The following is a 26,723-nucleotide window of genomic DNA, read 5'->3' on the forward strand; positions in this document are numbered from 1 at the left end:
CTGATTGTAAACAGGGGTGGGGGTTGTAGGCATTAACCAGGGTTTCTACTCCTGATCACTGACCAGTAACTCCTACTGGAAAGCGTGTGACAAGAGGCTTGTCTCAACTCTGACACCTATCATGACTGAATAGGATGTCAACACTCATACTTGAGTACTTGGGTAAAGGACGCCTGGGGAGCCCATACCTCAGGAAGGAGTCAAGTTCTTCGGGAGATGGGAAAGCTGTGAATTGGTGAGGGGAGGGACAGGAACACTTTCGGGCAATGTCATGTAACGGCTATACGCATTTGTCAGTCACCGTCACATCATTTTGTTCCAGCATCCACAGAACAGTAAACCACAACAGAACAAAAAGCCTCCGGCAAGGAAGGAGCGGCCGGAGAAATGTGACAGCAGTGAGAGCAAAGAGAACCAGAAAGCCAAATCGGACGAATCACCAGAGGAACGGAGCGCTGACGAAGATTCACAGAAATCTACACAGAAGAGAAAAGGTATCCCACCAATTTTTAGATGGGGTGGAGATTCTGTTCCAAGGCTGTGTACACAGAGTGGAGAATAGGTCAGGTGATGTCAAGGCAAGGACCCTTGTGTAGGAAGCTGCAGGATGTCCCTATACTCGGTGTACACTCCCTCACACCCAGTGCCAGGCGGGCCTGACTCCTGTACATCCCTATACTTGGTGTACACTCCCTCACACCCAGTGCCAGGCGGGCCTGACTCCTGTACATCCCTATACTTGGTGTACACTCCCTCACACCCAGTGCCAGGCGGGCTTGACTCCTGTAGGGCGTTGAGTTCAATTAACTATTTTCATGCCAATCGTTGAGATGCATAGAGCCAGGCAGATGCTCGAGCAATGACCTTTGTTGCTGGCAGTGCGGTGTGCCCACTGACCAGTCGATTGGGGTGTTGCTGTCTCTCCCCAAAGCCATAGGCCTCTACAGTTCATCAAATATGCACAACGGGAATAATGTCTTGATTGGTCTGGCTGCATCAGTACCACGGCGATTTTCCCCGAGTTAATGCACAGTATGTTACAGCACAGAAGGAGCCATTCGGCCCACTGTGCCTGTGCTGGCTCGCTGAAAGAGCTGTCCAATTAGTCCCACTCCCCTGCTCTTTCCCCACATCCCGGCAAATTTCTCCTTTACAAGTATTTATCTAATTCCGTTCTGAAAGTTATTATTGAATCTGCTTCCACCACCCTTTCAGGAAGTGCATTCCAGATCGTAACAACTTTAAAAAAAAAAAAATTCTCCTCCTCTTTCCCCCTGGATTTTTTGCCAGGGCTGGAGGATCGCATGCCCTGCACCTTGTGACAGTTCTATTAATGCTTTCCCACTTTGTGTCTAGGGTACAAGCAAAAGTGGGTCCCACTACAATTGGACGTAAAATCGGAGGGTACACAGGACAAGCCAGCGTCTCGAAGCAACTCCCGCCCCCAGACGGAGCCTCTGCGACCACCAGTCAACAACAGGAACGACTCAAAAGGTTTGTCCCACCGACAATTTGCAGTTAGAGTGCTGAATGTTGACAGGAGCCAGCCTAACCCTATCCCTAATGCTGGCAGGTGCCTCCTCAACAGTGTCCCAGGGCACCGTTCCCGTTGATTTAAATCTGTTTGAAAGGTGTAGGTGATGTTTTTGAACATCAAAACCATGGTTGGGGGGGCGGGGGGTGTTGTGAGTTAGCGTCAGGACTTGTCCTGGTAGGTGTGAGTCACAGCAGAATCTGCCACGTCACAGCCTGACCTGTGAGGCCCTGCTCCAGTGGTGAATCACGCAGCAGTACTGCAGGCAGCTCAGCCTTTGGGTGAAGGGTAGACATGTATAAGATGGTGATTGGTGTATGACAGCGATCAGATATTCGGGAAGGCTGGGTTTAAGATGGTTATTGACAGATGTTTGGGAAATGTTCGGGATTAGGTCAGATGTTTGGGATTAGAACGGATGTTTGGGAGATGTTCGGGATTGGGACAGATGTTTGGGAGATGTTCGGGATTGGGACAGATGTTTGGGAGATGTTCGGGATTGGGACAGATGTTTGGGAGATGTTCGGGATTGGGATAGTGCACACTGGCTGTCATTTTATCTTCCTCTCTTTTTTAGGTTACCATCGTGACGAGAAACACGACTCCCGAGATTGGAGGGAAGACCGCGATGAGATATCCAGCGTGAAAAGCGAGGGTGGGACCATCCGAGGGGGCTTCCGAGGACGCGGGCGTGGACGAGGCCGGGGGAGGGGCCGTGCCAGAGGTGCTAACCGCTGTACGTTCTGTGCTGACATCTTGCCATTAGGCTGCACACTTTCTGAACCAGCGTGACGTCCTTTGAATTGAAATCTTGATCTCCCGATTATCCAGGGGCACAGTTGGGATATTTAGAAGTGAACAGCATTTATCTCCCTCCCACTCACCTTAGTGCTCGCACATGGAGATTGGTGTTCTTCCTTTAAGTAAATTGGTGCTGGTGTTTAGCGACAATTCTTTATGCAGCAGTGTGAAATTTTAAATAAATTGGGTTTAATGGGTGGGAACTGATGACACCGTGAAGAAATGTAAGGAATCTTACAACACCAGGTTATAGTCCAACAGCTTTATTTGAAATCACAAGCTTTCGGAGCTTTGCTCCTTCGTCAGGTGAGTGAAAGGTTCCATAAAGGCACAGCATATATAGTCAGAGAACAATGCCTGGTGATTACAGATAATCTTTCTAACTGCCCTTTATCACACCTCGGCAGAGAGATAATCACAGCAATCAAAGGATTGAATGTGATAAAGGGCAGTTAGAAAGATTATCTGTAATCACCAGGCATTGTTCTCTGACTATATATGCTGTGCCTTTATGGAACCTTTCACTCACCTGACGAAGGAGCAAAGCTCCGAAAGCTTGCGATTTCAAATAAAACTGTTGGACTATAACCTGGTGTTGTGCGACTCCTTACATTTGTCCACCTCAGTCCACCGGCATCTCCACACCGTGAAGAAAGTTATTGCATGGACCTTGCAGCAGTGGTGGAAGAAGTTGGGGAGAGGGTTTCAGACCTATTACATAATGAATAGAGAATAATGGTCATTATCTAGAGGGCAGAGAAAGGATGGGCTTCACGCTGGAGCAGAGTGGCAGCAAGTTATACCTTAGATTTGTTTCTCATCCAAAGTGAGAGCCATTTATTTAAAGGAAGAACGCTGATATAGTTCTGGGGAGTCTGCTCAATTCTGGCAGATCTTTTGGGCTGGTTTTACTTTGATGTTTTGGGTTTATGATACAAAATGAAGTACTCTCTAGATTAGAAATAGGCTCTTACCAGCAGAGGCTTTTGGTAATGGGATATTAAAGTGAGGATTCAGATGAGCAGACCCACTGATGTTGTGTCCTTTTGTGCCATTCTGTATTTTGGGGGCATTGACTGAGCCTGGAATGTTGGCCCCGGGCCTCGGGAGAACTTCCTGCTCCTCTTCAAAGCGTGTCATGGGATCTTCAACATCCATCTGAACCCACAGAACAGGAGAACAATGCCCTGGTTTAATGTTTGATCTGGAGGCCTGCACCTCCGACAATGCAGCACTCCCTCGATACTGTACTGGAGTGCCAGCCTGGATTATTCCTGGAGTGGAGCTGGAACCGGTGATCTTCTGACTAAGAAGCAAGTTTTACCGTGGAGCCAGGCTGACGTTCCAGATCTATCCCAGGAGCACTGATGCCAAATGTAGCAGCGTTTAGCTGCCCCAACTGCGATCAGTTAACAAGACAGGCTAGGGATTGAGCCCGAGGACCTCATGGTCCGGGCTGCACGGTTGCCGGGCTGCACAGGGCCGGGCTGCACGGTGCACTTCCCAACTCAAGCTGATGAAGGAGTTTGTTCAGTTTTGATACAAGATTGGTAAACGTTTGTTGTACCTACTGGAGAGTGATAACTTGTTTGAGATAAATAATAAATGTAACCATTCCAAAATGAATGACTCGGGTGGTTTGGAAAGGTGCGTAGAACAGATTAATATGATCTGACCTGGATCTTCTGGGTAGAAGGGACAAGACTGAGAGAAAGCCCGTAACACAGCACAGGGCCAAACAACTCAATCTTGTGAAACCAGCACACCTCGTATCTGCTAGAAAGAGCTGAATAGTTTTATTCATTTTCTGATCTGGTACCTCACCCACTTGCATTAATGTAATCCCTTCCCACATCTCTCAATCCTCCCAAGCTGCATCATGTACACTGAAATGCAGTGATTTGTGGGAGAGCCTTTAACGGAATGTCTAACTCTGTGTCGATTCTGCTTGTTCTAGCTCACTTTGACTACCATTACACTTACAACGCAAGCACGGAAAGTAATGACGGATTGTACAGGCCAAAATTTGGCGGTGATATCATCTATTACTATGACAATCAGAGCAGTGCGGAGCTCTACACAATGGACAAAAAGCTGCTCAAAGACTACATCAAGAAACAGATGTAAGTACTGTGGTTACCTGCGCGTTGGACATGTTTCAATGTGTTTTATCCCCTGGCTGATTACATGGTAGAGGTGGTAGGAGAGTGGAGATTTAGGTTTTGTGTTAAATGTTCAGTTCTACGTGCGCACATACACACACGTGCACAGGCTTTTATATTCTCGGGATGTGGGCGCAGCTGGCAAGGCCAGCATTTATTGCCCATCCCTAGTTGCTCTGAGCTGCCGCCGCCGCCTTGAACCAATGTAGTAGGGCTCGCTGGGCCACTTCAGAGGGCAGTTTGAACTCAACGATGTTGGTGTGGGGACTGGAGTCACCTATAGGCCCAGACCGGGTGTGGGGACTGGAGTCACCTATAGGCCCAGACCGGGTGTGGGGACTGGAGTCACCTATAGGCCCAGACCGGGTGTGGGGACTGGAGTCACCTATAGGCCCAGACCGGGTGAGGACGGCAGGTGTGGGGACTGGAGTCACCTATAGGCCCAGACCGGGTGAGGACGGCAGGTGTGGGGACTCGAGTCACCTATAGGCCCAGACCGGGTGTGGGGACTCGAGTCACCTATAGGCCCAGACCGGGTGTGGGGACTCGAGTCACCTATAGGCCCAGACCGGGTGTGGGGACTCGAGTCACCTATAGGCCCAGACCGGGTGAGGACGGCAGGTGTGGGGACTGGAGTCACCTATAGGCCCAGACCGGGTGAGGACGGCAGGTGTGGGGACTGGAGTCACCTATAGGCCCAGACCGGGTGTGGGGACTGGAGTCACCTATAGGCCCAGACCGGGTGAGGACGGCAGGTGTGGGGACTGGAGTCACCTATAGGCCTAGACCGGGTGAGGACGACAGGTTTCCTTCTCTAAAGGACATTAGTGAACCCGTTGAGTTTTTACGAGAATCCGACTGCTTCGTGGTCACTGTTAACTGAGACTGGCTTTTTATTTCCAGATTTTGTAAACTGTATTGAAATTCTCACATTGCCCGTGGTGGGATTTGCACTCCTGTTCTCTGGATTATTAGTCCAGGGCTCTGGAATACTAGTCCAATAACATAAGCACTACGGTATCCAACCCCTATTGGCTGAGTTCCATACATTCCCCGGATGTGTGGGTATGTTGCTGAGGTTAGTTTGAACTCGTGCCCTCGAGGGTTTTTCTCACTGGATTTTCAGACCTGGCTGTCTCTAGGAAAGCAGCCATGGATCTGTAAGAGCTGGCACGAGTTTTTGAACCTGGAACTTTGAAGTGCCGTCAGAAATGCTACAACACACAGTCTAACCCTGCTACGTGGCTTGGAGTTTGAACACTCCTGTGACTGGTGCTGTTACCTAGTGTGGAAATGAACTTTTGAACCCAATGTGGATATGTCAGAACACAGAGCAAATTTCTTATGGCCCTGTTTATAATAGGAAAGTGAATTCGTGTCTCAGTCCATTTCAGATGTGAACCCTAACGTTTATTCTGCAGCTGTGGAACTTCTGGTCTAAGCAGGCACACACTCTTGTGTCTCAGCAGTGTCCATATTCTACCTCTGGCCTGGTTTCACAGTCCAATTTAGCTGACACTCGGTCAGCTCGACGCTATGTTGCATAACTCGGTTGTACCAGCGCCCCAACGTACACTCTGTACTGAAACTCTGGTGCCTTCATCCCCTGGTTCTCAGATCTTTGCCATTTCCCACAGCACAATCTGTGAGTTCAGTTGTGAGCTGGAACAAGTATGCTTTAATGTGGAGTGAATCTGGAGTTAGGGGTGTGCCTGGTGGTTCCAGGCCTCTGCTTGTAAAAGCAGCAGTTTTACCTGATTTTTATTTGTGGTTTAGTCTGATGTTGGAGTACAGTACTCCGAAGACAGAGTGATGCCTGATTGGTTAACAGCACTAAGAATAACAGGCAAGATTCCAGTTCCCACCCTCAAATCTGTAGAGGCTCTTTTCCTTGTACACCCCTCAATTTCTAGATCAAATACCTTAGTGAATACTGCCGAGGAGGACCAAATGTCACCATTATATTAAACATAAGAAAAGTCCAGGACAGGAAAAGCTCGTTGGCTCATTCAGCTCAGAGCGTGAAATGTACAGGGCACGAAATCACAATGTGCTCCACCTCACCAGTCCCAAAGCATAAAACAAATCGCATCCAATAGATGCTCAATGCCATCCAATACAGTATCTCTCTCACCTTCAATTCCCCCCCCCCCCCCTCGCTCCTTCGCTCGCCCCCCCCCCCCCCCCTCGCTCCTTCGCTCGCCCCCCCCCCCCCTCGCTCCTTCGCTCGCCCCCCCCCCCCCTCGCTCCTTCGCTCGCCCCCCCCCTCGCTCCTTCGCTCGCCCCCCCCCCCCCCCTCGCTCCTTCGCTCGCCCCCCCTCGCTCCTTCGCTCGCCCCCCCCCCCCCTCGCTCCTTCGCTCGCCCCCCCCCCTCGCTCCTTCGCTCGCCCCCCCCCCCTCGCTCCTTCGCTCGCCCCCCCCCCCTCGCTCCTTCGCTCGCCCCCCCCCCTCGCTCCTTCGCTCGCCCCCCCCCCTCGCTCCTTCGCTCGCCCCCCCTCGCTCCTTCGCTCGCCCCCCCCCCTCGCTCCTTCGCTCGCCCCCCCCCCTCGCTCCTTCGCTCGCCCCCCCCCCTCGCTCCTTCGCTCGCCCCCCCCCCTCGCTCCTTCGCTCGCCCCCCCCCCCTCGCTCCTTCGCTCGCCCCCCCCCCTCGCTCCTTCGCTCGCCCCCCCTCGCTCCTTCGCTCGCCCCCCCCCCTCGCTCCTTCGCTCGCCCCCCCCCCTCGCTCCTTCGCTCGCCCCCCCTCGCTCCTTCGCTCGCCCCCCCCCCTCGCTCCTTCGCTCGCCCCCCCCCCCCTCGCTCCTTCGCTCGCCCCCCCCCCTCGCTCCTTCGCTCGCCCCCCCCCCTCGCTCCTTCGCTCGCCCCCCCCCCTCGCTCCTTCGCTCGCCCCCCCCCCCTCGCTCCTTCGCTCGCCCCCCCTCGCTCCTTCGCTCGCCCCCCCCCCCCCCTCGCTCCTTCACTCGCCCCCCCCCCTCGCTCCTTCGCCCCCCCCCCTCGCTCCTTCGCTCGCCCCCCCCCCCCCTCGCTCCTTCGCTCGCCCCCCCCCCCCCCCCTCGCTCCTTCACTCGCCCCCCCCCCTCGCTCCTTCGCCCCCCCCCTCGCTCCTTCGCTCGCCCCCCCCCTCGCTCCTTCGCTCGCCCCCCCCCCCCTCGCTCCTTCGCTCGCCCCCCCCCTCGCTCCTTCGCTCGCCCCCCCCCCTCGCTCCTTCGCTCGCCCCCCCCCCTCGCTCCTTCGCTCGCCCCCCCCCCTCGCCCCCCTCTTTCGCTCGCCCGCCCCGCTCCCCTCGCTCCTTCGCCCCCCCCCCTCGCTCCTTCGCTCGCCCCCCCCCCTCGCTCCTTCGCTCGCCCCCCCCCCCCTCGCTCCTTCGCTCGCCCCCCCCCCCCTCGCTCCTTCGCTCGCTCCTTCGCTCGCCCCTCCCCTCACTCCTTCGCTCGCCCCCCCCCCCCCCCCCCTCGCTCCTTCGCTCGCCCCCCCCCCCTCGCTCCTTCGCTCGCCCCCCCCCCCTCGCTCCTTCGCTCGCCCCCCCCCCCCTCGCTCCTTCGCTCGCCCCCCCCCCTCGCTCCTTCGCTCGCCCCCCCCCCTCGCCCCCCTCTTTCGCTCGCCCCCCTCTTTCGCTCGCCCGCCCCGCTCCCCTCGCTCCTTCGCCCCCCCCCCTCGCTCCTTCGCTCGCCCCCCCCCCCCTCGCTCCTTCGCTCACCCTCGCTCCTTCGCTCGCCCCCCCCCCCTCGCCCCCCTCTTTCGCTCGCCCCCCTCTTTCGCTCGCCCGCCCCGCTCCCCTCGCTCCTTCGCTCCCCCTCTCATAAGAACATAAGAAATAGGAGCAGGAGCAGGCCACACGGCCCCTCGAGCCTGCTCCGCCATTCAATCAGATCATGGCTGATCTTCAAACTCAACTCCACTTTCCCACCCGATCCCCATATCCCTTGATTCCCCGACAGTCCAAAAATCTATCGATCTCAGCCTTGAATATATTCAATGACTCAGCATCCACAGCCCTCTGGGGTAGAGAATTCCGAAGATTCACAACCCTCTGAGTGAAGAAATTCCCCCTCATCCCAGTCTTAAATGGCCGACCCCTTATCCTGAGACCATGCCCCCTATTTCTAGACTCTCCAGCCAGGGGAAACTAACTTTCAGAATCTACCCTGTCAAGCCCCCTCAGAATTTTATATGTTTCAATGAGATCACCTCTCATTCTTCTAAACACCAGAGAGTATAGGCCCATTCTACTCAATCTCTCGTCATAGGACAACCCTCTCATCCCAGGAATTAATCTAATGAACCTTCGTTGCACCGCCTCTAAAGCAAGTATATCCTTCCTTAGATAAAGAGACCAAACCTGTACGCAGTACTCCAGGTGTGGTCTCACAATAGCCCTGTAGAACTGTAGTAAGACTTCCTTACTTTTGTACTCCAATCCCCTTGCAATAAAGGCCAACATGCCATTTGCCTTCCTAATTGCTTGCTGTACCTGCATACTAACTTTTTGTATTTCTTGTACGAGGACACCCAAGACCCTCTGGACACCAACATTTAATAGTTTCTCACCATTTAAAAAATATTCCGTTTTTCTATTCTTCCTACCAAAGTGAATAACCTCACATTTCCCCACATTATACTCCATCTGCCACTTTCTTGCCCACTCAATTAATGTGTCTATATCCCTTTGCAGACTCTTTGTGTCCTCCTCACAGCTTACTTTCCCGCCTAACTTTGTATCATCAGCAAACTTGGATACATTATACTCGGTCCCTTCATCTAAGTCATTAATATAGATTGTAAATAGCTGAGGCCCAAGCACTGATCCCTGCGGCACCCCACTAGTTACAACCTGCCAACCCGAAAATGACCCGTTTATCCCTACTCTCTGTTTTCTGTCCGTTAACCAATCCTCTCTCCGTGCTAATTTGTTACCCCCAATCCCATGGGCCCTTATCCTGTGTAACAACCTTTTATGTGGCACCTTATCGAATGCCTTTTGAAAATCCAAATATACGACATCCACTGGTTCCCCTTTATCTACCTTGCTAGTTACATCCTCAAAAAACTCTTAATAGGTTTGTCAAACACGATATCCCTTTCATAAAACCATGTTGATTCTGCCGAATTATATTATGATTTTCTAAGTGCCCTGTTACGACTTCCTTATGGATTCCAGCATTTTCCAGACGAGTTATGTCAGGCTACAGGCCTGTAGTTCCCTGTTTTCTCTCTCCCTCCTTTCTTGAATAGCAGGGTGCATTTGCTACCTTTCAATCCGCTGGGACTGTTCTAGAATCTAGGGAATTTTGGAAGATCACAACCAATGCATCCACGATCTCTGCAGCCACTTCTTTTAGAACCCTCGGATGTAGGCCATCAGGTCCAGGGGATTTTGTCAGCTTTTAATCCCATTAGTTTCTTGAATACTTTTTCTCTACTGATATTAATTACTTTAAGTTCCTCACTCTCATTAGACCCTTGGTTCCCCACTATTTCTGGTATGTTTTTGGTGTCTTCTATTATGAAGACAGAAACAAATATTTTGTATAACGTAATTGCCATTTCCTGATTCCCCATTATAATTTCTCCTGTCTCAGCGTCTAAGGGACCAACGTTTACTTTTGCTACTCTCTTCCTTTTTATATACTTGTAGAAACTCTTACAATCCGTTTTTATATTTCCTGCTAGTTTACTTTTGTACTCTACTTTCTCTCTATCAATTTTTTGGTTGTCCTTTGCTGTTCTTGGCAATATTATAGGTCTCTTCTTCCAATCCAATACTCCCCTTAACTTCTTTAGTTAGCCAAGGGTGTGGATCACTTTTCCCGTGGAGTTTTTATTTCTCAATGGAATGTATATTTGTTGAGAATATTGAAATATTTCTTTAAATGTTTGCCATTGCTTTTCAACCATCACACCCTTTAATTTAATTTCCCAATCGACCTTAGCCAACTCACTCCTCATACCTATGTAATTGGCTTTATTTAAGTTTAAGACTCTAGTTTCTGATTTAAGTACGTCACTCTCAAACTCAATGTGAAATTCGAGCATATTATGATCACTCTTCCCCAAAGGATCCTTTACTGTGAGATTACTAATTAACCCTGCCTCATTACACAATACTAGATCTAAAATAGCCTGTTCCCTGGTTGGTTCCATGACGTATTGCTCTAGGAAACTGTCTTGAATGCATTCCATGAACTCATCCTCCAAACTACCTTTGCCAATTTGATTTGCCCAGTCTATATGAAGTTTAAAGTGCCCCACGATTATTGCATTACCTTTGTTACAAGCTCCTATTATTTCATGATTAATACTCTGTCCAATGGTATTGTTACTGTTCGGGGGCCTGTAAACTACTCCCAGTGTTCTCTGCCCCTTGTTAATTCTTATTTCCACCCCGACTGATTCTACTTCCTGATTTTCCGAGCCGAGATCCTTTCTCACCACTGTCCTTATCTCATCCTTTATTATCAGGGCTACACCCCCTCAATTCCATTCTGCCCGTCTTTTTCTAAACATCATGAACCCTGGAATATTTAGTTCCCAATCTTGATCACTTTGCAACCATGTCTCTGTAATGGCGATTGGATCAAACCCACTTATCTCTATTTGTGCAACAAATTCCTCGATCTTGTTACGAATGCTCTGTGCATTCAGATAAAGAGTCTTTAATTTTGACTTTTTACCATTTTTTCCTGCTTTGACATTATTTGCTGTTGCACCATTATTGGTAAACTCTCTGTCACTTCCTGCCACACTCTGCTTACCTTTACCCAAATCACTACACTGTTCTATTTCCTTGACTTCTCGATCAGATTTCTAAATTTCCCCTCACCTGACACCCACCCTTTTTAGTTTAAAGCCCTAACTACAGCTCTAGTTATTCAATTCGCCAGAACGCTGGTCCCAGCTCCCAGTTAAGTGGAGCCCGTCCCATCGGAACAGCTCCCTCTTTCCCCAGTCCTGGTGCCAGTGCCCCATGAATCGAAACCCCCGTCTCCCACACCACTCTTTCAGCTACACATTTAACTCTCTGATCTGTTTGTCCCAATGCCAATTTGTACGTGGCTCAGGTAGTAATCCAGAGATTATTACCTTTGAGGTTCTGCTTATTAATTTAGACCCTCGTTCCTCAAACTGTCTCTCAGAACCCCATTCTTAGTTCTATCGATATCATTGGTTTCTACGTGGACCACGACAACTGGATCCTCCCCCCTCATGCTCCAAGTTCTTTTCCAGCCGTGATGAGATGTCCTTAAACTCGGCACCAGGCAGGCCACACAGCCTTCGGGACTCTCGGTCGCGGCTGCAGAGAACAGAGTCTATCCCCCTGACTATACTATCCCCTACCATTACCACATTCCTTTTACTCCCCCGACTTGAATGGCCCCCTGTACCATACCATCAATACCCCGCTTTCATTCCTCCAATCCCGCTCTATCCCACCTTCGCTCCCCCCCCTCTCGCTCCTTCGCTCCCCCCCTCTCGCTCCTTCGCTCCCCCCTCTCGCTCCTTCGCTCCCCCCTCTCGCTCCTTCGCTCCCCCCTCTCGCTCCTTCGCTCCCCCCTCTCGCTCCTTCGCTCCCCCCTCTCGCTCCTTCGCTCCCCCCCTCTCGCTCCTTCGCTCCCCCCCTCTCGCTCCTTCGCTCCACCCCTCTCGCTCCTTCGCTCCCCCCCTCTCGCTCCTTCGCTCCCCCCTCTCGCTCCTTCGCTCCCCCCCTCTCGCTCCTTCGCTCCCCCCCTCTCGCTCCTTCGCTCCCCCACTCTCGCTCCTTCGCTCCCCCCTCTCGCTCCTTCGCTCCCCCCTCTCGCTCCTTCGCTCCCCCCTCTCGCTCCTTCGCTCCACCCCTCTCGCTCCTTCGCTCCCCCCCCCCTCGCTCCTTCGCTCCCCCCCCCCTCGCTCCTTCGCTCCCCCCCCTCTTGCTCCTTAGCTCCCCCCCTCTTTCGCTCCTTCGCTCCCCCCCCTCTCGCTCCTTCGCTCCCCCCCCTCTCTCCTTCGCTCCCCCCCCCCTCTCGCTCCTTCGCTCCCCCCCCTCTCTCCTTCGCTCCCCCCCCCTCTCTCCTTCGCTCCCCCCCCTCTCGCTCCTTCGCTCCCCCCCCTCTCGCTCCTTCGCTCCCCCCCCCCCCTCGCTCCTTCGCTCCCCCCCCTCTCGCTCCTTCGCTCCCCCCCCTCGCTCCTTCGCTCCCCCCCCTCTCTCTCCTTCGCTCCCCCCCCTCTCTCTCCTTCGCTCCCCCCCCCTCTCGCTCCTTCGCTCCCCCCCCTCTCGCTCCTTCGCTCCCCCCCCCCTCGCTCCTTCGCTCCCCCCCCCCCTCGCTCCTTCGCTCCCCCCCCTCTCGCTCCTTCGCTCCCCCCCCCTCTCTCCTTCGCTCCCCCCCCCTCTCTCCTTCGCTCCCCCCCCTCGCTCCTTCGCTCCCCCCCCTCTCTCTCCTTCGCTCCCCCCCCCCTCTCTCCTTCGCTCCCCCCCCTCTCGCTCCTTCGCTCCCCCCCCTCTCCTTCGCTCCCCCCCCTCTCTCCTTCGCTCCCCCCCCTCGCTCCTTCGCTCCCCCCCCCTCTCACCTTCGCTCCCCCCCCCCCTCTCCTTCGCTCCCCCCCCCTCGCTCCTTCGCTCCCCCCCCTCTCGCTCCTTCGCTCCCCCCCCTCTCTCCTTCGCTCCCCCCCCTCTCTCCTTCGCTCCCCCCCCCTCTCTCCTTCGCTCCCCCCCCTCTCTCCTTCGCTCCCCCCCCTCTCGCTCCTTCGCACCCCCCCCTCTCGCTCCTTCGCTCCCCCCCCTCTCGCTCCTTCGCTCCCCCCCCCTCTCACCTTCGCTCCCCCCCCCTCGCTCCTTCGCTCCCCCCCCTCTCACCTTCGCTCCCCCCCCCTCTCTCCTTCGCTCCCCCCCCCCTCGCTCCTTCGCTCCCCCCCCCTCTCGCTCCTTCGCTCCCCCCCCCTCTCTCCTTCGCTCCCCCCCCCTCTCTCCTTCGCTCCCCCCCCTCTCTCCTTCGCTCCCCCCCCCTCTCGCTCCTTCGCTCCCCCCCCCTCTCGCTCCTTCGCTCCCCCCCCCTCTCACCTTCGCTCCCCCCCCTCGCTCCTTCGCTCCCCCCCGCCCTCGCTCCATCGCTCCCCCCCCCCCCTCGCTCCTTCGCTCCCCCCCCCCCCCCTCGCTCCTTCGCTCCCCCCCCCTCTCGCTCCTTCGCTCCCCCTCCCTCTCGCTCCTTCGCTCCCCCTCCCTCTCGCTCCTTCGCTCCCCCCCCTCTCGCTCCTTCGCTCCCCCCCCTCTCGCTCCTTCGCTCCCCCCCCTTGCTCCTTCGCTCCCCCCCCTCTCGCTCCTTCGCTCCCCCCCCCTCGCTCCTTCGCTCCCCCCCTCTCGCTCCTTCGCTCCCCCCCCCCCCCCTCGCTCCTTCGCTCCCCCCCCCTCTCGCTCCTTCGCTCCCCCTCCCTCTCGCTCCTTCGCGCCCCCCCTCTCGCTCCTTCGCTCCCCCCCCCCTCTCGCTCCTTCGCTCCCCCCCCCTCGCTCCTTCGCTCCCCCCCCCCTCGCTCCTTCGCTCCCCCCCCTCTTGCTCCTTAGCTCCCCCCCTCTTTCGCTCCTTCGCTCCCCCCCCTCTCGCTCCTTCGCTCCCCCCCCTCTCTCCTTCGCTCCCCCCCCCCTCTCGCTCCTTCGCTCCCCCCCCTCTCTCCTTCGCTCCCCCCCCCTCTCTCCTTCGCTCCCCCCCCCTCTCGCTCCTTCGCTCCCCCCCCTCTCGCTCCTTCGCTCCCCCCCCCCCTCGCTCCTTCGCTCCCCCCCCTCTCGCTCCTTCGCTCCCCCCCCTCGCTCCTTCGCTCCCCCCCCTCTCTCTCCTTCGCTCCCCCCCCCTCTCTCTCCTTCGCTCCCCCCCCCTCTCGCTCCTTCGCTCCCCCCCCTCTCGCTCCTTCGCTCCCCCCCCCCTCGCTCCTTCGCTCCCCCCCCCCTCGCTCCTTCGCTCCCCCCCCTCTCGCTCCTTCGCTCCCCCCCCCTCGCTCCTTCGCTCCCCCCCCTCTCTCTCCTTCGCTCCCCCCCCTCTCTCTCCTTCGCTCCCCCCCCTCTCGCTCCTTCGCTCCCCCCCCTCTCGCTCCTTCGCTCCCCCCCCCCTCGCTCCTTCGCTCCCCCCCCCCTCGCTCCTTCGCTCCCCCCCCTCTCGCTCCTTCGCTCCCCCCCCCTCGCTCCTTCGCTCCCCCCCCTCTCGCTCCTTCGCTCCCCCCCCCCTCGCTCCTTCGCTCCCCCCCCTCTCTCCTTCGCTCCCCCCCCTCTCGCTCCTTCGCTCCCCCCCCTCTCCTTCGCTCCCCCCCCTCTCGCTCCTTCGCTCCCCCCCCTCTCACCTTCGCTCCCCCCCCTCTCTCCTTCGCTCCCCCCCCTCGCTCCTTCGCTCCCCCCCCTCTCACCTTCGCTCCCCCCCCCCTCTCCTTCGCTCCCCCCCCTCGCTCCTTCGCTCCCCCCCCTCTCGCTCCTTCGCTCCCCCCCCTCTCTCCTTCGCTCCCCCCCCTCTCTCCTTCGCTCCCCCCCCTCTCTCCTTCGCTCCCCCCCCTCTCTCCTTCGCTCCCCCCCCTCTCGCTCCTTCGCACCCCCCCCTCTCGCTCCTTCGCTCCCCCCCCTCTCGCTCCTTCGCTCCCCCCCCTCTCACCTTCGCTCCCCCCCCTCGCTCCTTCGCTCCCCCCCCTCTCACCTTCGCTCCCCCCCCTCTCTCCTTCGCTCCCCCCCCCTCGCTCCTTCGCTCCCCCCCCTCTCGCTCCTTCGCTCCCCCCCCTCTCTCCTTCGCTCCCCCCCCTCTCTCCTTCGCTCCCCCCCCTCTCTCCTTCGCTCCCCCCCCTCTCGCTCCTTCGCTCCCCCCCCTCTCGCTCCTTCGCTCCCCCCCCTCTCACCTTCGCTCCCCCCCCTCGCTCCTTCGCTCCCCCCCGCCCTCGCTCCATCGCTCCCCCCCCCCCTCGCTCCTTCGCTCCCCCCCCCCCCCTCGCTCCTTCGCTCCCCCCCCTCTCGCTCCTTCGCTCCCCCTCCCTCTCGCTCCTTCGCTCCCCCTCCCTCTCGCTCCTTCGCTCCCCCCCCTCTCGCTCCTTCGCTCCCCCCCCCTCGCTCCTTCGCTCCCCCCCTTGCTCCTTCGCTCCCCCCCTCTCGCTCCTTCGCTCCCCCCCCCTCGCTCCTTCGCTCCCCCCCCTCTCGCTCCTTCGCTCCCCCCCCCCCCCCTCGCTCCTTCGCTCCCCCCCCCTCTCGCTCCTTCGCTCCCCCTCCCTCTCGCTCCTTCGCGCCCCCCCTCTCGCTCCTTCGCTCCCCCCCCTCTCGCTCCTTCGCTCCCCCCCCTCTCGCTCCTTCGCTCCCCCCCCTCTCGCTCCTTCGCTCCCCCCCCCCTCTCGCTCCTTCGCTCCCCCCCCTCTCGCTCCTTCGCTCCCCCCCCCTCTCGCTCCTTCGCTCCCCCCCTCTCGCTCCTTCGCTCCCCCCCCCTCTCGCTCCTTCGCTCCCCCCCCTCTCGCTCCTTCGCTCCCCCCCCCCTCGCTCCTTCGCTCCCCCCCCCTCGCTCCTTCGCTCCCCCCCCCCCTCGCTCCTTCGCTTCCCCCCCCCTCGCTCCTTCGCTCCCCCCCCCCTCGCTCCTTCGCTCCCCCCCCTCTCGCTCCTTCGCTCCCCCCCCCTCTCGCTCCTTCGCTCCCCCCCCCCCCTCTCGCTCCTTCGCTCCCCCTCCCTCTCGCTCCTTCGCTCCCCCCCCTCTCGCTCCTTCGCTCCCCCCCCTCTCGCTCCTTCGCTCCCCCCCCTCTCTCCTTCGCTCCCCCCCCTCTCTCCTTCGCTCCCCCCCCTCTCTCCTTCGCTCCCCCCCCCTCTCTCCTTCGCTCCCCCCCCTCTCGCTCCTTCGCACCCCCCCCTCTCGCTCCTTCGCTCCCCCCCCTCTCGCTCCTTCGCTCCCCCCCCTCTCACCTTCGCTCCCCCCCCTCGCTCCTTCGCTCCCCCCCCTCTCACCTTCGCTCCCCCCCCTCTCTCCTTCGCTCCCCCCCCCTCGCTCCTTCGCTCCCCCCCCTCTCGCTCCTTCGCTCCCCCCCCTCTCTCCTTCGCTCCCCCCCCTCTCTCCTTCGCTCCCCCCCCTCTCTCCTTCGCTCCCCCCCCTCTCGCTCCTTCGCTCCCCCCCCTCTCGCTCCTTCGCTCCCCCCCCTCTCACCTTCGCTCCCCCCCCTCGCTCCTTCGCTCCCCCCCGCCCTCGCTCCATCGCTCCCCCCCCCCCCTCGCTCCTTCGCTCCCCCCCCCCCCCCTCGCTCCTTCGCTCCCCCCCCCTCTCGCTCCTTCGCTCCCCCTCCCTCTCGCTCCTTCGCTCCCCCTCCCTCTCGCTCCTTCGCTCCCCCCCCTCTCGCTCCTTCGCTCCCCCCCCCCTCGCTCCTTCGCTCCCCCCCTTGCTCCTTCGCTCCCCCCCTCTCGCTCCTTCGCTCCCCCCCCCTCGCTCCTTCGCTCCCCCCCTCTCGCTCCTTCGCTCCCCCCCCCCCCCCTCGCTCCTTCGCTCCCCCCCCCTCTCGCTCCTTCGCTCCCCCTCCCTCTCGCTCCTTCGCGCCCCCCCTCTCGCTCCTTCGCTCCCCCCCCTCTCGCTCCTTCGCTCCCCCCCCTCTCGCTCCTTCGCTCCCCCCCCTCTCGCTCCTTCGCTCCCCCCCCCTCTCGCTCCTTCGCTCCCCCCCCTCTCGCTCCTTCGCTCCCCCCCCCTCTCGCTCCTTCGCTCCCCCCCTCTCGCTCCTTCGCTCCCCCCCCTCTCGCTCCTTCGCTCCCCCCCCTCTCGCTCCTTCGCTCCCCCCCCCCTCGCTCCTTCGCTCCCCCCCCCTCGCTCCTTCGCTCCCCCCCCCCCCTCGCTCCTTCGCTTCCCCCCCCCTCGCTCCTTCGCTCCCCCCCCCTCGCTCCTTCGCTCCCCCCCCTCTCGCTCCTTCGCTCCCCCCCCCTCTCGCTCCTTCGCTCCCCCCCCCCCCTCTCGCTCCTTCGCTCCCCCTCCCTCTCGCTCCTTCGCTCCCCCCCCTCTCGCTCCTTCGCTTCCCCCCCTCTCGCTCCTTCGCTCCCCCCCCCTCGCTCCTTCGCTCCCCCCCCCCTCGCTCCTTCGCTCCCCCCCCCCCCTCGCTCCTTCGCTTCCCCCCCCCCTCGCTCCTTCGCTCCCCCCCCTCTCGCTCCTTCGCTCCCCCCCCCTCTCGCTCCTTCGCTCCCCCCCCTCTCGCTCCTTCGCTTCCCCCCCTCTCGCTCCTTCGCTCCCCCCCCCTCGCTCCTTCGCTCCCCCCCCCTCGCTCCTTCGCTCCCCCCCCCCCTCGCTCCTTCGCTTCCCCCCCCCTCGCTCCTTCGCTCCCCCCCCCCCTCGCTCCTTCGCTCCCCCCCCCTCGCTCCTTCGCTTCCCCCCCCCCTCGCTCCTTCGCTTCCCCCCCCCTCGCTCCTTCGCTTCCCCCCCCCCTCGCTCCTTCGCTCCCCCCCCCTCCCCTCGCTCCTTCGCTCCCCCCCCCCCCCCCTCGCTCCTTCGCTCCGCCCCCCACATAAGAAATTGGAGCAGGAGTGGGCCAATCGGCCCCTCGAGCCTGCTCCGCCATTCAATAAGATCATGGCTGATCTGATCCTAACCTCAAATCTAAATTCATGTCCAATTTCCTGCCCGCTCCCCGTAACCCCTAATTCCCTTTACTTCTAGGAAACTGTCCCTTTCTGTTTTAAATTTATTTAATGATGTAGTTTCCACAGCTTCCTGGGGCAGCAAATTCCACAGACCTACTACCCTCTGAGTGAAGAAGTTTCTCCTCATCTCAGTTTTGAAAGAGCAGCCCCTTATTCTAAGATTATGCCCCCAGTTCTAGTTTCACCCATCCTTGGGAACATCCTTACCGCATCCACCCGATCAAGCCCCTTCACAATCTTATATGTTTCAATAAGATCGCCTCTCATTCTTCTGAACTCCAATGAGTAGAGTCCCAATCTACTCAACCTCTCCTCATATGTCCGCCCCCTCATCCCCGGGATTAACCGAGTGAACCTTCTTTGTACTGCCTCGAGAGCAAGTATGTCTTTTCTTAAGTATGGACACCAAAACTGTATGCAGTATTCCAGGTGCGGTCTCACCAATACCTTATATAACTGCAGCAATACCTCCCTGTTTTTATATTCTATCCCCCTAGCAATAAAAGCCAACATTCCGTTGGCCTTCTTGATCACCTGCTGCACCTGCATACTAACTTTTTGATTTTCTTGCACTAAGACCCCCAGATCCCTTTGTACTGCAGTACTTTCCAGTTTCTCGCCATTAAGATAATAACTTGCTCTCTGATTTTCCCTGCCAAAGTGCATAACCTCACATTTTCCAATATTGTATTGCATCTGCCAAATCTCCGCCCACTCACCCAGCCTGTCTATAACCCCTTGTAGGTTTTTTATGTCCTCCTCACTCTCTACTTTCCCTCCCATCTTTGTATCATCTGCAAACTTTGATACGTTACACTCGGTCCCCTCCTCCAAATCGTTAATATAGATTGTAAAGAGTTGGGGACCCAGCACCGACCCCTGCGGAACACCACTGGCTACTGGTTGCCAGTCCGAGAATGAACCATTTATCCCAACTCTCTGCTTCCTGTTAGATAACCAATCCTCCACCCATGCCAGAATATTACCCCCAATCCAGTGATTCTTTATCTTGAGCAATAATCTTTTATGTGGCACCTTGTCGAATGCCTTCTGGAAGTCTAAATACACTACGCCCACTGGTTCCCCTTTATCCACCCTGTACGTTATGTCCTCAAAGAACTCGAGCAAATTTGTCAGACATGACTTGCCCTTCGTAAAGCCATGCTGACTTTGTCCTATTAAATTATGTTTATCCAAATGTTCCGCTACTGTCTCCTTAATAATAGACTCCAAAATTTTACCCACCACAGATGTTAGACTAACTGGTCTATAATTTCCAGCCTTCTGCCTACTACCCTTTTTAAATAAGGGTGTTACATTAGCAGTTTTCCAATCTGCCGGGACCTTTGCCGAGTCCTGAGAATTTTGGAAAATTATTACCAAAGCATCCACAATCCCTACTGCCACTTCCCTCAAGACCCTAGGATGTAAGCCATCAGGTCCAGGGGATTTATCCGCCTTGAGTCCCATTAATTTACTGAGTACCATCTCCTGAGTGATTTTAATCGTATTTAGCTCCTCCCCCCCTAGAGCCCCCTGTTTGTCCAGTGTTGGGATATTCTTAGTGTCCTCTACCGTAAAGACTGAAACAAAATATTTGTTCAGCATTTTTGCCACCTCCATGTTTCCCACCATTAATTTCCCGGTCTCATCCTCGAAGGGACCTACGTTTGCCTTAGCCACCCTTTTTCTTTTTATATAACTGTAGAAACTCTTGCTATCTGTTTTTATATTTTTTGCTAATTTATTTTCATAATCTATCTTCCCTTTCTTAATCAATCCTTTAGTTACTTTTTGCTGTCTTTTGAAGACTGCCCAATCTTCTATCCTCCCATTAAGTTTGGCTACCTTATATGTCCTTGTTTTTAGTCGGATACTATCCTTGATTTCTTTACTTCGCCACGGATGGCTGTCATTTCTTTTACACCCTTTTTTCCTCAGTGGAATATATATTTTTTGAAAGTTGTAAAATAACTCCTTAAATGAACACCACTGCTCATGTACCGTCTTACCCTTTAATCTATTTTCCCAGTCCACTTTAATCAATTCCGCTCTCATACCATCATAGTCTCCTTTATTCAAGCTCAGTACACTTGTTTGAGAACCAACTTTCTCACCCTCTAATTGGATATGGAATGTAACCATGTTATGGTCACTCGTTCCAAGGGGATCCTTAACTAGGACATTATTAATTAATCCTGGCTCATTACACAGGACCAGGTCCAAGGTTGCTTGCCCCCTTGTAGGATCAGTTACATACTGCTCAAGAAATCCATCCCTAATACATTCAATGAACTCTTCCTCAAGGCTACCCTGCCCAATTTGATTTGTCCAGTTAATATGATAATTAAAATCCCCCATAATTATAGCTGTTCCCTTATTGTATTATTTGGTAATATATATTCCCTCTGGCTCCCCCGCTTCCCCCCTCAATCCCCTCCTTACTCTCTCTCTGCCTCTCAATCCCCCCCCTTTCACTCTCTCTGCCCCTCAATCCCCCCCCTTTCTCTCGCCCCACACTGCACCCATTCTCTCTCTCCCCCTCAGTACACCCATCTCTTATATCCCTCAATTGCCCTATAATCTCTCTTACCCCTTAATCTCCCCTATACTTTCTAAAATCCTTCCCATAGTCTTAGAGCCCTAAACATTTACAGCACAGAAGGCATGTCTGTGTTGGCTCTTTGTTGGCTCTTTGCAAAGACAATCCCACACTAATCCTACTGCCCTGCTCTCTCTCCCCATAGCTTTGTATCTTCCTCTGCTTCAAATATTTATCCAATTTTCCCTAAAAACTTGCTTATGATCTTTGCCTCAGTTATGTGGCAAAGCATTTCATGCTCCAACAGCTCTCTGCATTAAAAAAAAAATTCCTGACATGTCTCCTCAGTGATAATTCTAGATCGATAACCCCTCATCACTGACTCCCCAAGTAGGAAAGTGTTATATTTACTTTATCAAAACCCTTCAAAATTTAAAAAGCTGTATATTCTACCTCTGTTACATTCAATCCCTAAACTCTACCTGCATTTACTGCATTCTGTGTACGCTGACTGCGTATGTAAAAAAGGAGGTTGCATTGATATATAGAATCATACATCACAGAAGGAGGCTATTTGGCCCATCGGGCCCGTGCCGGCTCTTTGTAAGAGAAATCCAGTTAGTCCCATTCCCCCGCTCTTTCCCCGTTGCCCTGGAATTTTTTCCCTTCAAGTATTTATCCAATTCCTTTTTGAAGGCCACGATTGAATCTGCCTCCATCGTCTTTTCAGGCAGCGCATTCCAGATCGTAAACACTCGCTGTGTGAAAAAGTTTTACCTCATGTCACCTTTGGTTCTTTTGCCAATCACCTTAAATCTGTGCCCTCTGGTTCTTGATCCTTCCGCCAATGTGAACAGTTTCTCTCTATCTACTCTGTCTAGACCCTTCATGATTTTGAATACCTCAATCAAATCTCCTCTCTACCTTCTCTGCTCGAAGGAGAACAATCCCAGCTTCTCCAGTTTATCCACGTAACTAAAGTCCCTCATCCCCGGAACCATTCTAGTAAATCTTTTCTGCACCCTCTCTAAGGCCTTCACATCTTTCCTAAAGTCCGGTGCCTAGAATTGGATACAATATTCAGTTGTGGCCAAACCAGTGTTTTATAAAGGTTCAACATAACTTCCTTCCTCTATTTATAAAGCTCAGGAGCCTTATGCTTTTTTAACCGCTTTCTCATCCTGCCCTGCCACCTTCAAAGATTTGTGCACATACACCCCCAGATCTCTCTGTTCCTGCACACCTTTATATTGCCTCTCCTCATTCTTCCTACCAAAATGTATCACTTCGCACTTCTCTGTGTTAAATTTCATCTGTCATGTGTTTGCCCATTCCACCATGATAGGGTAAATAGAGAGAAACTATTTCTGCTGGTTGGGGAGTCTACGATTGGGGGACATAGCCTAAAAATTAGAGCCAGGACTTTCAGGAGTTAAGTTAGGAAAAGCTTTTACATGCAAAGGGTGGTAGAAGTTTGGAACTCTCTTCAGCAAACAGCAGTTGATGCTAGCTCAATTGTTAATTTTAAATCTGAGATTGATAGATTTTTGTTAGCCCCACATCCCTTAATACCTTTGGTTAAGGCGGGTATATGGAGTTAGGTCACAGATCAGCCATGATCTCGTTGCATGGCGGAACAGGCTCGAGGGACTAAACGGCCTCCTGTTCCTATGTTGAGAGCGTGTGGAGTCAGGGGACCCGTAGCAGAATGGATAGCAAGCTGGCTACAAAACAGAGAACAGAGAGTGGGGGTTAAGGGTAGTTACTCAGACTGGCAAAAGGTGGGAAGTGGTGTTCCACAGGGATCGGTGCTGGGACCACCGTTGTTCACAATTTACATTAAGGATTTGGACTCAGGAATCGGAAGTATAATTTCAAAATTTGAGCACGACACCAAATTAGGGGGTGTGGTTAATACAAAGGAAGAATGCATCAAAATACAAGAGGCCATTAATAAACTTGCAGATTGGGTGTGTAATTGGCAAATGAATTTCAATCTAGATAAGTGTGAGGTGGTGCATTTTGGTAGGAAGAATAAGGAGGCCACACACTGCTTGGATAATAAGAGTCTAAATGGGGTAGAGGAGCAAAGGGATCTGGGGGAACAGATACACAAATCACTAAAAGTAGCGACACAGGTTAATAAGGCCATAAAAAAAGGCAAATCAAGCACTGGGGTTCATTTCTAGAGGGATAGAATTGAAAAGCAGGGAAGTTATGTTAAACTTGTATCGAACCTTGGTTAGACCACACTTGGAGTATTGTGAACAGTTCTGGTCTCCATATTATAGAAAGGATATAGAGGCACTGGAGAAGGTGCAAAAAAGATTCATAAGAATGATACCAGAACTAAGAGGATATAATTATCAGGAAAGTCTGAACAGGCTGGGCTGTTTTTGCTCGAAAAGAGAAGGCTGAGGGGTGACCTGATAATGTTAAAGACCTCGATGAAAGGGTTTGACGGGGTCAGCGTGGAGAAATTGTTTCCGCATGTGGGAGGGTCCAGAACTCGAGATCATGAATATAAGAGAGTCACTAATAAATCCAATAGGGAATTCAGGAGGAATTTGTTTTTACCCAGTGTGTGTCAAGAATGTGGAACTCGCTCCCACAAGGAGTAGTTGAGGTGAATAGTGTAGATACATTTAATGGGAATCTCGATAAACACACGAGGGAGAAAGGAATAGAAGGTTATGCTGATAGGGTGAGATGAAGTAGGGAGGGAGGAGGCTCGTGTGGAGCATAAACACCGGCATGGACCAGTTGGGCCGAATGGCCTGTTTTTGTGGTGTAGACTTGATGTAATTCGATGTATTGTTTGTTTTGTCTGTGTAAATAGTGTATACTGTTTACACTTTGTACTGTGTGGAGTGCCGGTATGGATAGTGCAGACTGTTTATACTGTATGTAATGTATATGGTGCGGGATGTCTGTATAAATATGGTGCATACTGTGTATGGTATGTCATGTGTTCTGTGTCGAATGCCTGTATAGGTACGATGTATATAGATTTATTTTATTTTGTTTCAGCGAGTACTACTTTAGCCTGGAAAACTTGGAAAGAGACTTTTTCCTGAGAAGAAAGATGGATGCTGACGGATTTCTGCCAGTCTCATTAATTGGGGGCTTTCACAGGGTCCAGGCCTTGACCACTGATGTCAACCTTATCTTGGAGGTATGTAGTAATGGTTACCACCTCCCCATCCAGCACACAGTACAGAAGTTTTAGTTGTTAAATACCTGCAATCTCGCAGTGACTGCTTTTTAGTTTAATAAGAATATATTTTACTTCTGTCACAGTTACAGAATATAAGAAATAGGAGCAGGAGTAGACCATTCGGCCCCTCGAGCCTGCTCCCCCATTCAATCAGATCATGGCTGATCTTCGACCTCAGCTCCACTTTCCCACCCGATCCCCATATCCCTTGATTCCCCGAGAGTCCAAAAATCTATCGATCTCAGCCTTGAATATTCTCAACGACTGAGCATCCACAGCCCTCTGGGGTAGAGAATTCCAAAGATTCACAACCCTCTGAGTAAAGAAATTCCTGCTCATCTCAGTGCTACAGGTCTGACCCCTTATCCTGAGACTATGCCCCCTAGTTCTAGACTCTCCAGCCGGGGGAAACAACCTCTCAGCATCGACCCTGTCAAGCCCTCTCAGAATTTTATATGTTTCAATGAGATCACCTCTCATTCTTCTAAACTCCAGAGAGGATAGGCCCATTCTACTCAACCTCTCCTCATAGGACAACCCTCTCATCCCAGGAATCAATCTAGTGAACGGGCAGGCAGAGAGGGCTGGTTGCTCGGGCAATGAGCTTGGGGCAGGCGGAGAAGGCAGGTTGCTCGGGTGGGGAGCTGGGGGCAGGTGGGGGGAGGGCTGGTTGCTCGGGTGGGGAGCTGGGGGCAGGCGGAGAGGGCAGGTTGCTCGCGTGGGGAGCTGGGGGCAGGCGGAGAGGGCAGGTTGCTCGGGTGGGGAGCTGGGGGCAGGTGAGGGGGGAGGGCTGGTTGCTCGGGTGGGGAGCTGGGGGCAGGTGAGGGGGGAGGGCTGGTTGCTCGGGTGGGGAGCTGGGGGCAGGTGAGGGGGGAGGGCTGGTTGCTCGGGCGGTGAGCTGGGGGCAGGTGGGGGGAGGGCTGGTTGCTCGGGTGGGGAGCTGGGGGCAGGTGAGGGGGGAGGGCTGGTTGCTCGGGTGGGGAGCTGGGGGCAGGTGGGGGGAGGGCTGGTTGCTCGGGCGGTGAGCTTGGGTCAGGCGGGGAGAACAAGTGGCTCGGGCAGGCCACAGCGTCGTTGCTCTGAGCCAACCAATAGAAGGTAGGTAAGTGCAGTTGGACAGAGACTGGACCACCATACGCTATTTGGAATCCCTGACCTCGGCCTGGGTTTAAAGATGATCGTGGTGTCTTTCAGGGGGATCTGGTGATCAATGAGTTTGAGGAGGTGGTGGGCACAGGTGGTTGGGATGGACGTGGGGTGGGGAGAAGTCGAGTTGGTTGGAAAATAGGAAACTTTACAAGGGCTAACTGGGAATGGCTGAAGTAAATTGGGGATGGGTTTGTTCAGCAACTGTCTGGAAATATAAACTAAATGGCTGCTGAATCTGGGATATTAGTGGGTAGTTCAATGAAAGCAACAGCTGTAAGGAGAGCTAACCTGTTCCTGCAGCCCAAGGGATAGAGTACAAACCCCAGGAGAGGATATGATTCTGTACAAGACACTGATTCCCCCACACCTGGAGTACCGGGTACAATTCTGGGCCCTGGTTCCCCCACACCTGGAGTACCAGGTACAATTCTGGGCCCTGGTTCCCCCACACCTGGAGTACCAGGTACAATTCTGGGCCCTGGTTCCCCCACACCTGGAGTACCAGGTACAATTCTGGGCCCTGGTTCCCCCACACCTGGAGTACCGGGTACAATTCTGGGCCCTGGTTCCCCCACACCTGGAGTACCAGGTACAATTCTGGGCCCTGGTTCCCCCACACCTGGAGTACCGGGTACAATTCTGGGCCCTGGTTCCCCCACACCTGGAGTACCAGGTACAATTCTGGGCCCTGGTTCCCCCACACCTGGAGTACCAGGTACAATTCTGGGCCCTGGTTCCCCCACACCTGGAGTACCGGGTGGTACAATTCTGGGCCCTGGTTCCCCCACACCTGGAGTACCGGGTACAATTCTGGGCCCTGGTTCCCCCACACCTGGAGTACCGGGTACAATTCTGGGCCCTGGTTCCCCCACACCTGGAGTACCGGGTACAATTCTGGGCCCTGATTCCCCCACACCTGGAGTACTGGGTACAATTCTGGGAGAAGTAGGTCCCACAGACACTGGTCCTATCCAACAGGTACAATGTATCTGTGAGGATAAGGATGAAGGCTGCAGGGAGGATGCCTAGGATGTTAACCGTGGAGCATGAGGCAGACAGCGTCCAAAATAAAACATAGGGAACATAATCGCAAGATAAGGGGTCGGCCATTTAAGACTGAGATGAGGAGGAATTTCTTCACGCAGAGGGTTGTGAATCTTTGGAATTCGCTACCCCAGAGGGCTGTGAATGCTCAGCCGTTCAATATGTTCAAGGCTGAGATGGATAGATTTTTGGACTCTAGGGGAATCAAGGGATATGGGGATCGGGCGGGAAAATGGAGTTGAGGTTGAAGATCAGCCATGATCTTATTGAATGGTGGAGCAGGCTCGAGGGGCCGATTGGCCTACTCCTGCTCCTATTCCTTATGTTCTTATCTTATGTTCTTATTTAATAATAATCATGGGAATTTTAACTACCCCCAAATAAACTGGCAAGAGGAGGTAGGTAAAGGGGTACAGGGAATGGAGTTTTTACAATGTAAATTAATTCTCTAAATCACCATAGGTGAAGATTACGCAGGTAGAAAGGAAATGGGTGACCGCCAGGCAGAGTAAAAGGACTAGGCAGGTAGAGCAGGAGTCCCCTGGGGCCATCTCCCTCTCAAACAGATATTCCGCTTTGGATATTGTTGGGGGAGATGGCTTATCAGGGGAATGCAGCAAGAGCCAAGACCGTGGCACCACGAGTGACTCAGCTGCACAGGAGGGAAGAAAAAAGAATGGGATAGTGATAGGGGA

General features: G+C 54.8%; 1 protein-coding gene across 1 annotated transcript in view; it reads left to right on the forward strand.

Moving 5' to 3' along the window:
* The window catches only part of larp1 (La ribonucleoprotein 1, translational regulator), a 177,152-nt gene that overhangs the window by 87,231 nt on the left and 63,198 nt on the right, over positions 1-26,723 (forward strand). Inside the window, exons 5-9 of the mRNA XM_067995931.1 lie at positions 323-494; positions 1,357-1,494; positions 2,112-2,270; positions 4,293-4,458; positions 23,649-23,793. Coding sequence (XP_067852032.1) covers positions 323-494; positions 1,357-1,494; positions 2,112-2,270; positions 4,293-4,458; positions 23,649-23,793 — 780 coding nt within the window. The remainder of the gene's footprint in view (positions 1-322; positions 495-1,356; positions 1,495-2,111; positions 2,271-4,292; positions 4,459-23,648; positions 23,794-26,723) is intronic.

The sequence above is a fragment of the Heptranchias perlo genome, chromosome 14 (genome assembly GCF_035084215.1).
Source record: "Heptranchias perlo isolate sHepPer1 chromosome 14, sHepPer1.hap1, whole genome shotgun sequence".
Classification (NCBI taxonomy): Eukaryota; Metazoa; Chordata; class Chondrichthyes; order Hexanchiformes; family Hexanchidae; genus Heptranchias; species Heptranchias perlo.